The sequence below is a fragment of the Tachypleus tridentatus genome, chromosome 7 (genome assembly GCF_004210375.1).
Source record: "Tachypleus tridentatus isolate NWPU-2018 chromosome 7, ASM421037v1, whole genome shotgun sequence".
Classification (NCBI taxonomy): Eukaryota; Metazoa; Arthropoda; class Merostomata; order Xiphosura; family Limulidae; genus Tachypleus; species Tachypleus tridentatus.
Genome location: NC_134831.1, coordinates 7,946,510 through 7,965,775, shown reverse-complemented (window position 1 = coordinate 7,965,775; position 19,266 = coordinate 7,946,510). Strand labels below are relative to the sequence as shown.

At 37.2% G+C, this 19,266-nt stretch overlaps 1 protein-coding gene across 1 annotated transcript in view; it reads right to left on the bottom strand.

The window, feature by feature from the left end:
- Positions 1 to 16,362, bottom strand: part of LOC143255058 (extracellular serine/threonine protein CG31145-like) — a 29,980-nt gene extending 13,618 nt beyond the window's left edge. The window contains exons 1-4 of the mRNA XM_076510106.1: positions 15,790 to 16,362; positions 12,800 to 12,927; positions 9,576 to 9,654; positions 3,457 to 3,549 (exon numbers count right to left, since the gene is read on the bottom strand). Coding sequence (XP_076366221.1) covers positions 3,457 to 3,549; positions 9,576 to 9,654; positions 12,800 to 12,927; positions 15,790 to 16,214 — 725 coding nt within the window. The 5' untranslated portion in view covers positions 16,215 to 16,362. The remainder of the gene's footprint in view (positions 1 to 3,456; positions 3,550 to 9,575; positions 9,655 to 12,799; positions 12,928 to 15,789) is intronic.
- Positions 16,363 to 19,266: the final 2,904 nt, after the last annotated feature.

The window sequence follows — 19,266 nt, the reverse complement described above, 5'->3', positions numbered from 1 at the left end:
ATCAGAACTATTATATAAGAATAAAGAGAAAATCTCAGATGTATTGCATAGCAATAAAGAAAAACTCTCAGTTCTATTATATAAAAATATAGAGAAACTCTCAAACATACTATGTAATAATAAAGAGAAATTCTCAGACTTATTGTATAAGAATAAAGAGAAATTCTCAGACTTATTGTATAAGAATAAGGAGAAACTCTCAGACTTTTTATATAAGAATAAAGAGAAACTCTCAGACCTATTATATAAGAATAAAGAGAAACTGTCAACCTATTATATAAGAATAAAGAGAAACTCTGAGACTTCTTGCATAAGAATAAAAAGAAACACTCAGAGTTATTGCATAAGAATAAACAGAAACTCTCAGAACTATTATATAAGAATAAAAAGAAACTCTCAGAGCTGTTATATAAAAATAAAGAGAAAATCTCTGACCTATTTTATTAGAATAAAGAGAAACTCTCCGTTCTATTATATAAGAATAAAAAGAATCTTTCAGAGCTTTTATATAAGAATAAAGAGAAACTATCAGAACTGTTACATAAGAATAAATAGAAACTCTCCGACCTGTTATATAAGAATAAAGAGAAATTCTTAGAACTATTATATAAGAATAGAGAGAAACTATCAAAAGTATTATATAAGAATAAAGAGAAACTATCAGAAGTATTACATAAGAATAAAAAGAAACTCTCAGGCTTATTGTATAAGAAGAAAACGAAACCCTCAGACTTCTTGTATAAGAATAAAGCTAAACTCTCAGACCTATTATATAAGAATATAGAGAAACTATCAGAACTATTATATAAGAATAAAGAGAAAATCTCAGAGTTATTGCATAGCAATAAAGAGAAACTCTGAGTTCTATTATATAAAAATATAGAGAAACTCTTAGACATACTATGTAATAATAAAGAGAAATTCTCAGACTTATTGTATAAGAATAAGGAGAAACCCTCAGACTTTTTATATAAGAATAAAGAGAAACTCTCAGACCTATTATATAAGAATAAAGAGAAACTCTCATCCTATTATATAAGAATAAAGAGAAACTTTTAGACTTCTTGTATAAGAATAAAAAGAAACACTCAGAGTTATTGCATAAGAATAAACAGAAACTATCAGAACTATTATATAAGAATAAAGATAAACTCTCTGACTTATTGTATAAGAATAAAAAGAAACTCTTAGAACTATTATTTAAGAATAAAGAGAAAGTCTCAGAACTATTATATAAGAATAAAGAGAAAATATCGATGATATTCTATAAGAATAAAGATAAACTCTCAGAACTGTTATATAAGAATGAAGAGAAACTCTGCAACCTATTATATAAAAATAAAGAGAAACTATAAGAACTATTATATAAGAATAAAGAGAAAATTTCTGATTTATTATATAAGTATAAAGAGAAACTTTCAGACCTGTTATATAAGAATAATGAGAAACTCTCAGAACTATTATATAAGAATAAAGAAAAAATCTTAGAAATATTATATAAGAATAAAGAGAAACTCTCAGAACTGTTATATAAGAATAAAGAGAAAATCTCAGAACTATTATATAAGAATAAAGAGAAACTCTCGGTGATATTCTATAAGAATAAAGATAAACTCTCAGAACTGTTATATAAGAATGAAGAGAAACTCTGCAACCTATTATATAAAAATAAAGGGAAACTATAAGAACTATTATATAAGAATAAATAGAAACTCTCCGTCATAGTTTATAAGAATAAAGAAAAACTCTCAGACTTATTGTATAAGAATAAAGAGAAACTCTCACATATATTATATAAGAATAAAGAAAAACTCTCAGAACTATTATATAAGAATAAAGATAAAATCTCAGAAATATTATATAAGAATAAAAAGAAACTCTCAGAGCTGTTATATAAAAATAAAGAGAAAATCTCTGACCTATTATATTAGAATAAAGAGAAACTCTCCGTTCTATTATATAAGAATAAAAAGAAACTCTCAGAACTATTATATAAGAATAAAGAGAAACTATAAGAACTATTATATAAGAATAAAGAGAAACTCTCAGAACTATTAAGTAAGAATAAAAAGAAAATCCCAGAACTATTATATTGTTTAATTTTTAGTAACCAACATTATATACTATTCAAAAAAAGAAACGCAAAAGGCAAAATATGAGACAAATTGTTAACAAGGTTATTCCAGGTAGTCCTGTATGACATGTGTGATACTTTGCACATTCACTGCTGAACATCCGAAGTCTGCGAAGGCGAAGTCCGCGCTCACTAGGTGATGTTTGACGTCACTCAACGTCAATAACGAGTATGCCCCCCGTGAGCATCAATAACTGCTTGGCATCTCCTGTTCATGGAAACGATGAGATGACGAATCACATCCTGTGGAATGGCTGTCCATTCAGCCTGCAAAGCTGCTGCAAGCTGAGGTAGAGTCTGCGATTGAGGTTGTCGCCGTCGCAGACGTTGGTCCAACTCGTCCCAAAGATGTTCGATGGGGTTTAAATGTGGTGATCTTGAGGGCCAGGGAAGAACGTTGATGTTGTGGTGTCTCAAGAAGACATTGGTGAGTCGGGCTGTGTGAGGACGGGCGTTGTCTTGTTGAAAAACGTCGTTGACGTTCACCATGATGGGTTGCACATGGGGCCTAAGAATCTCGTAGACAGTTGCGTACGGAAATCCTACGCAGCCCTGGTATGGTTGAGGCAGTAGACGTTGCAGTGGTTGTCCTATCCCTAAGATGACGTAACCGGATGTAGCGATTTTGTGTGGACGTGGTCACACGAGGTCTGCCAGATCGTGGACGGTCACGAGTTGATCCATGTTGTTGGTGACGATTCCATAGCCTTGTGATGGTGCTTGGGTGAATATTCACAGCCCTGGCAACATCTGATCGAGATTCGCCTGCTTCTAAGTGACCAATGGCGTTGTTGCATTGTGCTTCAGTCAGTCTTGGCGTAACTGTATTGCGTGTCGGTGGCTTAACACTGAGCTATGGAAACCGAGAACCCGTCAGTTTTATAGGGATTTTGCACATGTTGCACTTGCAGAACGATCAGATCTCTCAAACAAATTTATTGGACACGTATGCGTTTTGGCGAAAAATCCGATGTTTTCCTCCGTTTTTAATGTGCACAACTTTTATTGTCATTTTGGTCTGACAATCAGTGCCTTAACACGTGTAACATCACATACTCTGAGCTTGTAACGTTATTACATATATCTCTCTTTAAAATAACAAAATATCCCTTTTGCGTTTCTTGTTTTGAAGAGTATATTACTATTACAGAGAAAAACAAACTTCTCTATTTATTTGTTTCATTTACTTCGATGGAACTAAAATAAAAATCTACTGAAATTTTTTATTTAGATTTGTTAACAGACAGAAGTTATATCTAACATTTACGCTGCAATAAAATTAAAATTGTGGTAGAATTTGTAATAAGAATCTAAAGGTTTACCTGTCAAGATGAAATACAGCAATTTCACTATTATGTCTTTCAAAGTCTGTAAAATAGAAATGATTTGGATCCGTCTCTCGATCTCTAGGAAATCTATTGAAATAAACACATGGTAACAAATCTATGGTGTAGACACGTGTTAACTTTATCTATTGAAATAAGCACATGGTAACAAAATCTGTGTATGTAAACAACTGTTAATGAAATGTGTTCAAACAAACATATGACAACAATATCTATGGATATAAAAACAATATAGAATCATAAATATAACTTAAATATTTTAACAGACACATGACTTTCCAATCTCTAAGAAATAAAAGACAGTCAAGAGTCTGTTGGTAGTGTTTCAATAAGAAAATTTAGAAATATGGTTCATGTTTGCAATTATATAAAGTCGAACTTTTATAAACATAATATTTTACTACTCATATGTAGTTTGGTTTGTTTGTTTGTTTTGGAATTTCGCACAAAGCTACTCGAGGGCTATCTGTGCTAGCCGTCCCTAATTTAGCAGTGTAAGACTAGAGGGAAGGCAGCTAGTCATCACCACTCACCGCCAACTTTTGGGCTACTCTTTTACCAACGAATAGTGGGATTGACCGTCACATTATACACCCCCACGGCTGGGAGGGCGAGCATGTTTAGCGCGACGCGGGTGCGAACCCCGGATTACGAGTCGCACGCCTTACACGCTTGGCCATGCCGGGCAAGTGTAGTTTGGTAGAAAAGACATTGCACTTGATATACATTTTTTTAAGCCTACCATTTGTAGTTATCGTGACACTTGGCGAGTAAATAATTAACTAATAGTAAAACTAATTATCCTGACAGTGGGCGAGTAGTTCAGAAACTAAGAGTAAAACTAATTATCCTAACAGTGAGCGAGTAGTTAAGACTTCAGTAAAACTAATTATCCTGACACTGGGCGAGTAGTTAAGACTACAGTGAAACTAATTATCCTGACAGTGGGCGAGCAGTTAAAACTACAGTAAAACTAATTATCCTGACAGTGGACGAGTAGTTAAGACTTCAGTAAAACTAATTATCCTGACACTGGGCGAGTAGTTAAGACTACAGTGAAACTAATTATCCTGACAGTGGGCGAGCAGTTAAAACTACAGTAAAACTAATTATCCTGACAGTGGACGGGTAGTTAAGACTTCAGTAAAACTAATTATCCTGACACTGGGCGAGTAGTTAAGACTACAGTGAAACTAATTATCCTGACAGTGGGCGAGCAGTTAAAACTACAGTAAAACTAATTATCCTGACAGTGGGCGAGCAGTTAAAACTACAGTAAAACTAATTATCCTGACAGTGGGCGAGCAGTTAAAACTACAGTAAAACTAATTATCCTGACAGTGGACGAGTACGTTTCTGTGCTTTTTTCATCCTGTTTTCTTGACGCTATGCTGTTATCTCTTCTTAATATAAATGAATAAAACGTTATTTATAAACATTATGTAATCTATTATTATTTATAAACATTATGTAATCTATTGTAGTTTATAAACATTATGTAATCTATTGTAGTTTATAAACATTATGTAATCTATTGTAGTTTATAAACATTATGTAATCTATTGTAGTTTATAAACATTATGTAATCTATTGTAGTTTATAAACATTATGTAATCTATTATTATTTATAAACATTATGTAATCTATTGTAGTTTATAAACATTATGTAATCTATTGTAGTTTATAAACATTATGTAATCTATTGTAGTTTATAAACATTGTTTAATCTATTGTAGTTTATAAACATTGTTTAATCTATTGTTATTTAATACAGATTTCTGATGCTTTCGCTCATAAAGTTTGCAAAATCGTTTTCGTATGATTAGCGCTTTATAAACCAGTCGTTATGTAAACACAGTGTTAGCGCTCTATATACTAATCGTCATGTGTACAAATGAATTCAAGTTGTTATGTTTCAAATTCTCTACTCTTGAAAAGCACAATGTGATTTAACTAATACCCTATGACTGTTGAAATGACGACAAATAAGCATATGTAAACTTCAGGGTATAACAGTTACATCAAGGTGCATTATAAATAATGCACTCTTTCAAGCACGCAAAACTTTCAGAAACGACACTTAGTAGACTTCGACAAGCCACTAGAACTTTGAAAGTTGGTGGCGCCAAGGAGGCGCTTGGGGGGCTTGAGCCCACCCAAATGAGCCAAGTCCCCCTCAGCCCCCAATATTGTTACCTACATATATTCATAAAATATGGAAAACATAATTGTCGTTATTGCTTTACAATTAACACCAAAGAGACATAGATCTGTAGAACTCAACGTCTTCATTAAGACGGACGTATGTGTCATGCGTCCCATAGCAAGGTACTGAATGCACTGAAACTCATGTGCTGTATTACCGCTCCCTGTGTAATGCCATTCTATCTTGAACTTTGACGAAGATTAGACAACCACGTTTATTTCAAGTTACAACACATCATCAGGGATTTTGCTTGAACGCTTTAAACGTATGATCATCTCATCGAGCTGCTGACCATGATGTACAGCTAACGATCGGCCCAGTCCGATCGAGATCCAGATGCCAGCCACACGCCACACTTCCCCCGCTCACTCCCATTAGCTGCCTACAGTTTTATAACATGCCCTATCAAAGCTGTGTTTGTGTTCCCTAATTAGCCCTGTAATTTTACATTATCACTACCCTATAATTAAGTACTTGTGTTATATGGTTAAAGACAAACACTTTCTCTAACAGTATTTCACGGATATGTTCTGGATTTTCATGTGCTATTAATATAATTTGGTGATTTCAATGCCAGAGAGCAGTTGTTCGTAATGTTGAACTATGTTTAGTTGTTATTTGTTCCTTATTCATGAAACGACTCTGCATCTTTTTTCTGAGATTTCGATGTTTAAAATGAATATCCTTTGTAAGCCCTAATGCCAGTATAAGGAGAGAAATTCCCATTCGTTTCATATAAACTAACACAACTTGGAAGTAAGAAGTGGGACTAGCAGTCAGCCGGCTCGGGGTTCACTTTGACGTTCGCGCGCTCTGTATAAAAGGGAGTTATGTTTGTTCACGCGGCTCTCGCTCTCCTTGGTACTCGGCCTCACACTGAAACACACACTCAGTTTGGATTAATAAAAGGAAATCAAAATCAGCGACTCGTTTTCAAACAAGCACACCAACACACAAGACAAGAGTCAGACATCACCCACCAAAACATAAACCGGTCATACTACACATAGGGTTGATTATGCAACACTACCTGCTACCCAAGAAGAGGCAGCGAGACCACAGAAAACAGCGGCGAGTCAAGGTCATTCAACAAAAATTGGCGTGATCACCACTCGTGGTTGGAGTACTCTGTGACCCAAGATGCAGCATTCTGCTTCGCATGTCGTCTTTTCCGTCACACACACTTCAGTAAAACTGAGAAGTCCTTCACCCATGAAGGCTTCCGGAACTGAAAGAAGGCGACTACATCACTGAAGTCCCATGATAGCTCTGCAGGACACAAGATTGCCAGGCAAGCTTGGGCAGAGTTTAAATTGCAGAAAACAAAGGTTGCAAGGATCCAACATGCTCTCGATACAAGCCATGCTAAAACTGTGGAGGAAAACCAACAATCCATTAGAGCCGTGATAGATGCACTGCTCTATACAGCCTGTCAGAATGAAGCCCAGAGAGGTCACAGGGAAGATAGTCAGTCAGATAACAGGAGTAATTTCCTGGAACTTCTTGACATGATTTCCAGGTATGATGAAATCATGAAGAAGAAGCTGAGTGGTCCTGGCAATGCCAAGTACATGCACCATGATATCCAAAACGAACTGCTTGACGTCATAGCTGGAATGATCAGCATAGATATCAGCAAAGAGGTCATGGAAGCTGAGCATTTTGCTCTAATGGTGGATGAAACACAGGATGTGAGCAAACACGAACAGCTGTCCATTGTGGTAAGGTACTTCCACCAACAGAGCCTTCACGAGGAGTTCCTGGACTTCACAGCTGCTGAGGGTCTGGATGTAGATTCATTGCTCAAGAAAATCATGGAGACTCTGGCTAAATGTGGTATTGACCATAATGCCTGCATTGGCCAGTGCTATGACGGAGCTGCAGTCATGTCAGGGCACATCAGTGGCGTACAGGAGAGGTTCAGGAGAGAGGTGTCTTAGGCTGTGTATGTTCACTGCTATGCACACAGACTCAACCTTGTGCTACTTGATTGTGTTGAAGTGACTGTCAGACACAAGATGGGCCTTCCAACATGGTGCTTGTCTGGCTGTAAAAAGAACCCTCCCTGCCATTGTGACAACCTTAAAGCGTCTTGTGGAGGGGGACAATGTCCACAGAGCCACTGAATCAAAGGGCCTGTGCATCCTCCTAGATCAGCAGTTCGTAACCAGTCTAGTGGCCATAGAAAACCTACTGCTGATGACAAAACAGCTATCACACCACATCCAGTCACCTGAGCTGCAGCTGGCCTCTGCTGAGGACCTAGTACAACCTGTCATCTCTGGTCTCTCAGAAATGAGAACTGAATCAGCATTGAAAGGCTTGGAAGAGTCTGCTGAGGATATATGTAAGAAAGTGGGAATACGCACTGAGACGGTGCGTCAAGGTGGACAGCAATCTGCCCCTAGACACCTGGACGAATTCATAATCACATCTGGTACTGGCGAAAGAGATGAACCAACACCAGATGCCAGGAGACACACCTTCTATGTTATCATAGACAGGATGCTCAACGAGCTGAATAGGGGATTCTCCTCTGATGCCTGCAGTGTTCTGATGGGTGCAACTGCATTGAACCCCAAACACTCTACATTTCTGGACAAGCAAGCACTCTTAGGAATGGCAGCAAACTATGATGTGGCATAGGATGATATCGCAGTGGAGGTCCACTAGTTGAACCGGCTAATTGCCAGGAAGAAAGACAAGGGGCAGGAAGTATCCACATCATTGGAGCTTGCAACCATGCTGGAGCCATACAAGGATGCCTTCATGGATCTCCACAAACTTGTATGCATCGCTGTGACCTAGCCTGTCACTTCAGCTGCCTGTAAGAGAAGTTTCTCATGTCTGAAGCTTCTCAAGACATACTTGCGCAACAGCAGTAGTAACAACCACACCAGAAACCTTGCTGTCATATCAGTAAACTCCAGGAGGGCAAAACAACTCAATATTGATACTGTTATAGACACATTTGCTGCCAATCACCAGAACCACGCGCATTGTTTTGAAGTAATATTGACTATAAACACAACATGACGAAAGATAGTTAGCCTGGTAGTGACCTTACTTTTCCTCAGAGTATATTAACTTCACATGGGATAATTAGTTTCTGCTATGTAAACTATGTCTTTATGTTATATTTCTTTTGATTTGTAGCTTTACTCTTAATGGTATATTAAATGTTCAATCTAAGCTAATCTTGATTTTCTTTATTATTATGTATTACCTTGGGTTGAATTTATGTGAGCTTCCTCTTTTACATATACACATATTTTCATAAACAGATTATTTCTAAATTGTAATAATGAATTATTAATCAGAATATGAGTTTCCAATGAAAATTGCATTGAAAACGCAGTTCAAAATAGCACACCTTCCTGAAATGTACCTTGGTATTTACATTATTATAATTTACCATGTATACTTCATATTGATGGCATTTTGGGAAGTCTCTCCACAGTTTACCTCAGCACCCCCAACGAAAATATCCTGGTGCCACCACCGTTTGGAAGATCTCTGAAATGTTGGCGAATTACAGTCTCTTAATTGAGAAGACGTAATTAATAGTTAGGTCTGAGACAGGTATTGTTTAAGAACTTGTAGCCGCGTACTAGAACTTCATAAAGTGCTCATAGCTGCTTGTACGTGTATTATCCACATATATATATCATATATCGTTTGAGCCAAATAGATTAGCATAACACATGTAAGTAAACTGCAGGTGTAGGAAGAAGTATCAGGAGATTACGATATTGGTAGGTTGGAAATCACACCTATATAATAGGATTTTTAAATAATAACAGCTAGCCTCATTGGCTTGAATAACGTTTTCAAGTTCTAACAACTAACTTCATTAGCTTAAATAACGTTTCAAATATTAATAACTAACCTCATTGGCTTAAATATCGCTTCTTCTCCGTTGTCGTATTCTATCACCAGTTTCAACTGGGTCCCGCCTTCTTTCTGTCCTGGAATAAACAAATAAATTGAAAAGAAGTTTATTGTATAGAGAGTCTGGGGTGGAGGATAGCTTATACTATTTATTCAATATCCATGTTTTAAACATGATGTTCGAATTAAAAGATCCCTATAGAATAGTCTAAAACTACAGACTGGTCATGGTTCCTGTACGATAGATGAACTCTGACCTCGAAAATATTCCTCGTAAATGACCAAACCATTGTTTTTGTTTTATTACACAGAGAGTTTATGTATTACTTAGAACCATGACAAATGCTGACTGACTATTGAGACGCAATAACAAAGAATGTTTCACAGTCCACTTGTGGTTTTATATGAAAGTGTCTTTAGGTTTAATAACGTTCACGTGGTAGGATGTAACATTCACATGGTGGGATGAGGTAGTGGGTTCTTGTAGGATGTAACATTCACGTGGTAGGATGAGGTAGTGGGTTCTTGTAGGATGTAACATTCACATGGTGGGATGAGGTAGTGGGTTCTTGTAGGATGTAACATTCACGTGGTAGGATGAGGTAGTGGGTTCTTGTAGGATGTAACATTCACATGGTGGGATGAGGTAGTGGGTTCTTGTAGGATGTAACATTCACACGGTGGGATGAGGTAGTGGGTTCTTGTAGGATGTAACATTCACATGGTGGTATGAGGTAGGGGGTTCTTGTAGGATGTAACATTCACACGGTGGTATGAGGTAGGGGTTCTTGTAGGATGTAACATTCACATGGTGGTATGAGGTAGGAGGTTCTTGTAGGAAGTAACATTCTCATGGTGGTATGAGGTAGTGGGTTCTTGTAGGATGTAACATTCACATGGTGGTATGAGGTAGGGGGTTCTTGTAGGATGTAACATTCACACGGTGGTATGAGGTAGGGGGTTCTTGTAGGATGTAACATTCACATGGTGGTATGAGGTAGGAGGTTCTTGTAGGAAGTAACATTCTCATGGTGGTATGAGGTAGTGGGTTCTTGTAGGATGTAACATTCACATGGTGGTATGAGGTAGGGGTTCTTGTAGGATGCAACATTCACACGGTGGTATGAGGTAGGGGTTCTTGTAGGATGTAACATTCACATGGTGGTATGAGGTAGGGGGTTCTTGTAGGAAGTAACATTCTCATGGTGGTATGAGGTAGTGGGTTCTTGTAGGATGTAACATTCACATGGTGGTATGAGGTAGGGGGTTCTTGTAGGATGTAACATTCACACGGTGGGGTGAGGTAGCGGGTTCTTGTAGGATGTAACATTCACACGGTGGGATGAGGTAATGGGTTCTTGTTAGATTAACACACACATGGTGGGATGGTGAAACGGTTTTTGTAGGATGTAAGACTATAGTCTGTGATTCATGGCTGAAATACAAACCGTACTAACCATATTTCGAAAATCTTTGTCATCTCTAGATAACTCAGTTCGTTCCTATCTCCGATTGATACTACAGAAAAACCAGTTTTCACGAAGATCTGTAAGTGTATGTATGCTTTCAGAAAAATTAAATATTTTTCTTCACAGTCTTATTACAACAAGCAGAGCCGATATATCCGATGAAGTGCTCAAGTAAAGAAATGATTGATTTTCACTACTCTAGAACATGACTGGTTAGATTTAAACTTTCTTTTTCGTAAAAAAACTTAAGACGACAATTATGAACCAGGCCGACAGGTATTTTCAACACGAAGACTTGTTTGTTTGTTTGTTTTTGAATTTCGCGCAAAGCGACAAGAGGGCTATCTGCGCTAACCGTCCTTAATATAGCAGTGTAAGACTAGAGGGAAGGCAGCTAGTCATCACCGCCAATTCTTGGCCTACTCTTTTACCAACGAGTAGTGGGATTGACCATAATATTATAACGCCTTTACGGCTGAAAAGGCGAGCACGATTTGTGTGATAGGAACTCGAACCAGCGATTCTAAGATTGCCCTAACCACCTGGCCATGTCAAGGAATCCGGTTATGTTTGTTTGTAGGTAAGCAGAAAGCTAACCATTCTGTTATTTGTGCTTTGCTAACTACGGCTATCGAAACCAGATTTCTACCGTTGTAGATCCATAGACGTGCCGCTGAGCCACTGGAGGGGTCATCACATTTCGAACAGGTAAACACAAAAATTAAGAAAAAAATGTATTGAATTGGTGTTAAACTGCTATCAATAATTACATCTCTAATTACAACTACTGTTATAATGAGTTACGTAGTTAGCTCACACATATTATTAAAACTAGCGATAACAATGATACTCACAAACCAGTTATCAAAATGTAACACTAAATGTACAGACATTGGTAAATATTAGCATGATAGTTGTGTTACGCCAGGTGCGTGATTTATAATTCATACTTACTGATATGATAGTCATGACGCGCCACTCCGATAATGAATAAACATATTGACTTACTAATTCTGTCACGCCACACGTGTCATCTGTGACACGTACAGAAATACCATTCCTCTCACGACTCGCGCGTCATCTGTGACACATACTGACATAGTACTCCTGTTACACCTGCGTGTCATTTATAACACGTTTTTTGGTATACTAGTCGTGCTTCGCCACTTTTAAAATTTACAACACATACTTATTGAGATTTGTATTCATATAAAGTCACGCAGTCGTGTCACTTACATATTGTACAGATGATACTGACATGAAATAGAGACACGGGGGTCATGTCACGTACATATTGTACAGATGATACTGACATGAAATAGAGACACGGGGGTCATGTCACGTACATATTGTACAGATGATACTGACATGAAATAGAGACACGGGGGTCATGTCACGTACATATTGTACAGGTGATACTGACATGAAATAGAGACACGGGGGTCATGTCACGTACATATTGTACAGGTGATACTGACATGAAATAGAGACACGGGGGTCATGTCACGTACATATTGTACAGGTGATACTGACATGAAATAGAGACACGGGGGTCATGTCACGTACATATTGTACAGATGATACTGACATGAAATAGAGACACGGGGGTCATGTCACGTACATATTGTACAGATGATACTGACATGAAATAGAGACACGGGGGTCATGTCACGTACATATTGTACAGATGATACTGACATGAAATAGAGACACGGGGGTCATGTCACGTACATATTGTACAGGTGATACTTACTAACATGAACTATCGGTAGAGTGGCCATCTCGTGCAATAACTCGTCCACTACATTGTCTTCTTCTTTATACAATTCATTCTGGCTGATGCTGAGATGAAACATTTCCCAGCTGGTAGCATTCTTCCAGCTGTTAAGAAAAATTAAGCTGTTAAGCTGTTTTTTGAAAACAGCGGTTAGTTGTTTAAATTTAACATAAAGCATTAAAACAGGAATTATTTTTTGAATATCTGGATATCTGTTCTTTTGTTACAAATGTTTATTCACGTAAAATATAATAATATAAAGTCATATTACTAAAAACTGTCTGATATATTATATTGTTTGTCTCCTGCTGTTTGTAACTCATATAACTGAATTTAGATAAATATTGCAAAACGTAATCGATGCTATAAATAACTGTTTCACATGTGCCCACGAACTGAATACCAACCGTTCGCGATTTTAGAGAAACACGTAAGTATTTCGTCACTATAAACGTGTCACGTGAATATCGTACGGAAGATATCGAACTTTTGATGTTTAGCGAATATTTTCAGAAACCGAACCGTGGCCCCCCGCTAGTACAGCGGTATGTCTCCGGATTTACCACGCTAAAATCAGGAGTTCGATTCCTCTCGGTGGGCTCAGCAGATAGCCCAAGAATGGCCAAGCGCGTTAAAGCGTACGACTCGTAATCTGAGGGTCGCGGGTTCGCATCCGCGTCGCGCCAAACATGCTCGCCCTACCAGCCGTGGGGGCGTTATAATGTGACGGTCAATCCCACTATTCGTTGGTAAAAGAGTAGCCCAAGAGGTGGCGGTGGGTGGTGATGACTAGCTGCCTTCCCTCTAGTCTTACACTGCTAAATTAGGGATGGCTAGCACAGATAGCCCTCGAGTAGCTTTGTGTGAAATTCCAAAACAAACAAAACCGAACCGTGACGTAACATATTGCGCATTGGCCCCAGCTATAAACGTGTTTGACAAGCTGACACTAACGGAGTGACCGAAACACGAAACTACGTATTTGTTGTATCAACTGCAGGTTAGCCGGTACTTTAACATAAAACAGTAACTATAAATCAAAATTTTACGTGATTATAAATTTAAAATGTCTAAATAACAATACATATAAATGAAATCACGCATTTCCCATTTGATTGTTTGTTTGTTTTTGAATTTCGCGCAAAGCTACACGAGGGCTATCTGCCCTAGCCGTCCCTAATTTAGCATTGTAAGACTAGAGGGAAGGCAGCTAGTATTCACCATCCATCGCCAACTCTTGGGCTACCCTTTTACCAACGAATAGTGGTATTGACGGTACATTTTAACGCCCCCACGGCTAAAAGGGCGAGCATGTTTGGTGCGACAGGGATGCGAACCCGTTTCCCATTTGAAATACGCATCTTTAAGTACAGCAGTACTGATGATACAGTATTTTTGGGCCCGGGTTGCGGCTTAGAACCCCCGTCACACCAAACATATTCGCCCTTTCAACCGTGGAAGCGTTATAATGTGACGGTCAATCCTACTGTTCGTTAGTAAAAGAGTAGCCCAACGGTTGGCGGTGGATGGTGAAGACTAGCTGCTTTCCTTCTAGTCTTACACTGCTAAATTAGGGACGGCTAGCGCAGATAGTCCTCATGTATCTTTGTGCTAAATTCAAAACAAACAAATTCTTTTTTTTTTTTGTGCTTGACTGATTTATTACTAGGGGTCCAGTAATATATCAAGCCACGAGAAACTTCGCGCGTAAGTGGTTTAGAAAACGTGTGTTTAAAAAACAGACGGACACTTAATCAATAATTCTTGGATTCATGTAATGTTTTCCTAACGTATCATAACTGTCAACGAGCCGAAGTGTTCCTTTTAACAGCACACTAGGTGGCGATAAAATCATCAGTATAAATATTTTACATTTTAATTTGACTTACTCCATGTCCAAGCCAAGACATTTTCAGTGCGAGAGAATTTTGGCACAATGCCAACTTTTCTTTTACGGTTGTTACTGTGCCCGGTTATATGTTTAATAAACGTGTTTTAACCATGCAACCATAAGTTAGAACGAGTTACGTTTTAACACATTAATATTTTATTAAAACATTGGGTTTTGGTGGGCAAAAGTATTGAGTTTTATGATTTTCAGAAAAGATGCCGTTTTAGCGTTTCTTATAAGGGCACCGCTTTAATCACACTTCTTTAAATTTAGAATACTGCTGTGAAAAGGGCGTCTGGTTAAGAATGTGTTAAAATGCTGTTGTGAAAAAGGCGTTGTTGGTTTAACCTGTGTTAAATAACGATGTGAGAAGGATGTTCTAGTTTTAATGTTGTCAGAATTCTGCTCTGAGAAGGTCTTCATAGATTTGACCTGCGTTAGGGAAGTGTGAGAAAAGCGTTCTGTGTTAACCCTGTGTTAAAATAGTGTGGTGAGAAGGGTGTACTTGATTTAACCTGTGTTAGAAAACTGGTTTGAGAATTGGTGCACATGGTTTAACCTGTCAGAATAATGCAGTAAAAAGGGTGTTCTGGGCTTTTATCAGCATGACTTGAGTTGTTCTGTGTGGGAGATATTTATTGGTTCGTGTAAATTAAATACAGGGTGGCTTTGTGATGGGACGTCAGAAATCGACTTTGACAACTGTTGAGTGAAAGACAGTCTTTCGTTCTGATTTCTCTAAGTTTTAATTTATTCTTCGTGTATGATGCGTCACGAAGCAACTGTCTCCATATGGAATCTCTCACGCACACTCTCTGAGACGTTAATACATAGGAATGTTGAAGTGTTTCTACGAGCATCCATAACACGTGTCATACACGTGCTTTCAGAGATGACGGAGGTGTGAGCTAAAAGTTTGTTCTTGAGAAAAACAAAATAACAACAACAAAATAATCAGAGCCGTTATGTCGCGGCAGAAAAGTTTAAAATTATATTCGAATGTTTCGAAGAATTAACAATTATGCAAGTTACATATGATGGAAGGTAAACTGAAAGGAAAAATGACTAGCCTTACTTGGGTGTGACACTTAGCAGCTCCGACAAGGTAGGGTTGAATGTCTGCTGGCGACTCCGTCTTCTGGTCCAACCTAATGCCGGGGGAGTTCCGAACACTAATCTCGTTAGATCCTGAAAACGACGTAACTCGAGTTCCTGATCCTCTGATCGCACATTGTCGTTTCTAGTTGCTTCCCCGTTCTCTATGGAGCTCCAGGAAGTGGCGACTGCCTCCCACGAAATCTTCGGATCTCCATCCCTGTTCAGAAATCGCCTGCGAGGGATGTTTTGTGTTCTATCATAAAGTTCTAGCGGAGAAACACGAAGCAAGTCGACAGTTGAGGTGAAGTTAGGGTCTCTCGAGTAAGGGTCTATAAAGAGTACCAACGTCCCAACGAAGCAGGCCAGGATCACTACCCCTATCATACGTTGCTTTAACTTCATTTTCCGCAAACACAACTTCGTAGTCACCAATGGCAACAACTGCTAAAAATCTCCAAGGTTTTCTAAAGGAACCAGGCTGTCAGTGTACACTTGTTATCAAAGTGTATTATGCAGTTAAGGAGAGTTGCTACCGCAGTGAAGTCAGTGCAGGTAGAGAATTGACTCTATCTAGAGAATTAGTAAGTCTCTGAAAGCCGAACCGTCAATCATTCTCGCGTGCTCGTTGCCATAGAAACAGATATCTACCTCATGCTGACATCATCACCTGCATCAAAATCACTCGTTCGCGTAAATCTCAGATACATTCTCAGACTTACTGATTCAAATAATTTCTCCCTCAACAGAGAAGTACTCTATCCGTTGGAAAGAAAGCAAATGGTTAGTGTTAATACATTAACCTGAGTTATCAGGGTTAGAGTTTTATACCCTTAATCTACATTAGCCTTGTAAACATACAGACATATACAGTAATTGTTTAAGTTGTAAACATACAGATATATACAATAATTGTTTAAGTTGTAAACATACAGATATATACAATAATTGTTTAAGTTGTAAACATACAGACGTATACAATAATTGTTTAAGTTGTAAACATACAGACATATACAATAATTGTTTAAGTTGTAAACACACAGACGTATACAATAATTGTTTAAGTTGTAAACATACAGACATATACAATAATTGTTTAAGTTGTAAACACACAGACATATACAATAATTGTTTAAGTTGTAAACATACAGATATATACAATAATTGTTTAAGTTGTAAACATACAGACGTATACAATAATTGTTTACAAATTGTTAAGTTGAAAACATACGTATACACTAATTGTTTAAGTTGTAAACACACAGAAATATACAATAATTGTTTAAGTTCTAAACATACAGACATATACAATAATTGTTTAAGTGAATTCTTTTCCTCTCTTTTCAGCATACAATAAAAAGAAACCTTTCAATTCACACGGACTTTTTAACTGGAATAAACATTATGTATGGTATAAACATTACAATATCTTAGATTTAAAGGTATTATGCTTATTTTAATTGCTCATAACAAGATGACATGATATAATAAGTACTAGATGATGTCTTAAACATAATTTGTGTTATTCTAGTGTTAGTATGAATCAGTAAGTGTTAATGCATAATATTATAGGAATACCAAAGCAGTATTAACATCCAATATTGTATAGAGATGTTATAACAATGTTAACGTCCGAAACTGCATAGACATGCCATAACAATAATCAGTGATGTCGAGAAACCCATTTGTTGAGAAATTTATATGCAAAAACGGCTCGTTTGGGTTGAGAAAATATTTTACGTAGAAGAGCGAACAACGTTTCGACCTTCTTCGGTCATCGTCAAGTTCACAAAGAAAGAGGTAACTGACCGGAAGCTGACCACATGTTTGAAAGGGGTTGTGTAACTGAGTGTCGGAATGTAGAGGGCGGTGTTAGATGTTTGAATATATAATTTTATTATTATTTTATTATATTAATATATATATAAAGGCGTTCCTTTATATAGGTTTATTTTTGGTTTAAGTTGTTGTATAAGTAAGGCTTCTTTAATTTTGCGTTTGTTTATGTTTGTTTCTTTATTTAGTATTTGAGTGTTTTCTATGGTTATGTTGTGTTTATTTGACTTGCAGTGTTCGAAAACGTGTGAAGGAGACTTTTTATGTTCTTTGAATCTGGTTTCCTTTTTTCTACTTGTTTCTCCAATATAGAAGTCGTGGCAGTTATCACATTGTATTTTATAATGTTGGTGTGGTGTTTGTCAGTGTAGTTTTTACATAGTATAGACCTCAGTTTTGTGCCTGGTTTTTGAATAAATTTGGTATTACCTGGAATGTCATATTTTGTTACTAATTTTTGCCAAATGTTGGTTATTTGTTTGCTGATGTCAGGAATATATGGTATACAGTAGTATATGGTTTCGTGATTTTTTGATTCGTGAGATATATTTACTTTAGTTGGTTGATTTTGCTTTCTGTCTAGGTGTGTGCGTATAATGTTTTCTACGGTTTGTGGGGGAAACTTATTGATGTTGATGAAGTAATGTTTTATTTTGTCTAATTCATCGTTAATTTTATCTGGTAAGCATAGTTTTATGGCTGTGTTTATTTGGTTTCTTAGTATGTTGAGTTTTTGTTTTGTTTCATGTGCTGAGTCCCAAGGAATGTATAGTCCAGTATGGGTGGTTTTTTAGTGGATTTCTGTTTTTGAATCGTGTGTCAGTTCTTGTAATTTTGAGGTGAAGAAATGATATTTGATTGCTTTCTTCCTCTTCACATGTGAAGTTAATGTTGGGATGTATAGAGTTAATGTGATTGAAAAAATTAAGTACGTGTTCTGTAGATTTGAATCCCGTAACCGTGTCATCTACATATCTGTACCAGTATAGTGGTGGATGTAATGCTGTGTTAATTGTTTGTGTTTCAACTTGTGTCATAAAAATATTGGCTAGAACTGGTGATACTGGGTTGCCCATGCTTAGGCCATTTGTTTGTATATAGTTTTGGTTGTTGAACATGAAGTTTGTCTTTATCGTGGTGAATTCTATGAGGGTTGCTAACTGGTTACTGGGAATTTCTATAGTTGGGTTAGGGTCTCGGATATAGAGTTCTAAGGCTATCTTGCAAGCTTCAGTGGTTGGAACTTCTGTAAAGAGGGATATAACATTGAAACTGGCCATTAAGGCTTTATGATTAAGTTGATTTAGATTAGACTTGAAATTAAAAGTCTTTGATGAATGAGCTAGCTGATGTTACATATTTGGAGAATGCCCACGTTATGTATTTACCAAGATTGTAATTAAACGATTTATATGTGGACGTTATTGGTCGTAATGGACAATCTGGTTTATGAGGTTTGGGGATGCCGTATATTTGTGGTGTGTGTGAGTCGGTTTTACGTGGGTAGGAATAAAGTGTTTGTGAAATTGTGTTGGCTATTTTCATTTGTAGTAGTAATTTGTTCAGTTGCGTCTCGTGTGTCTTTGTTGGTTTGTGTGTATTGGTTTAAATTTGTCTGTGT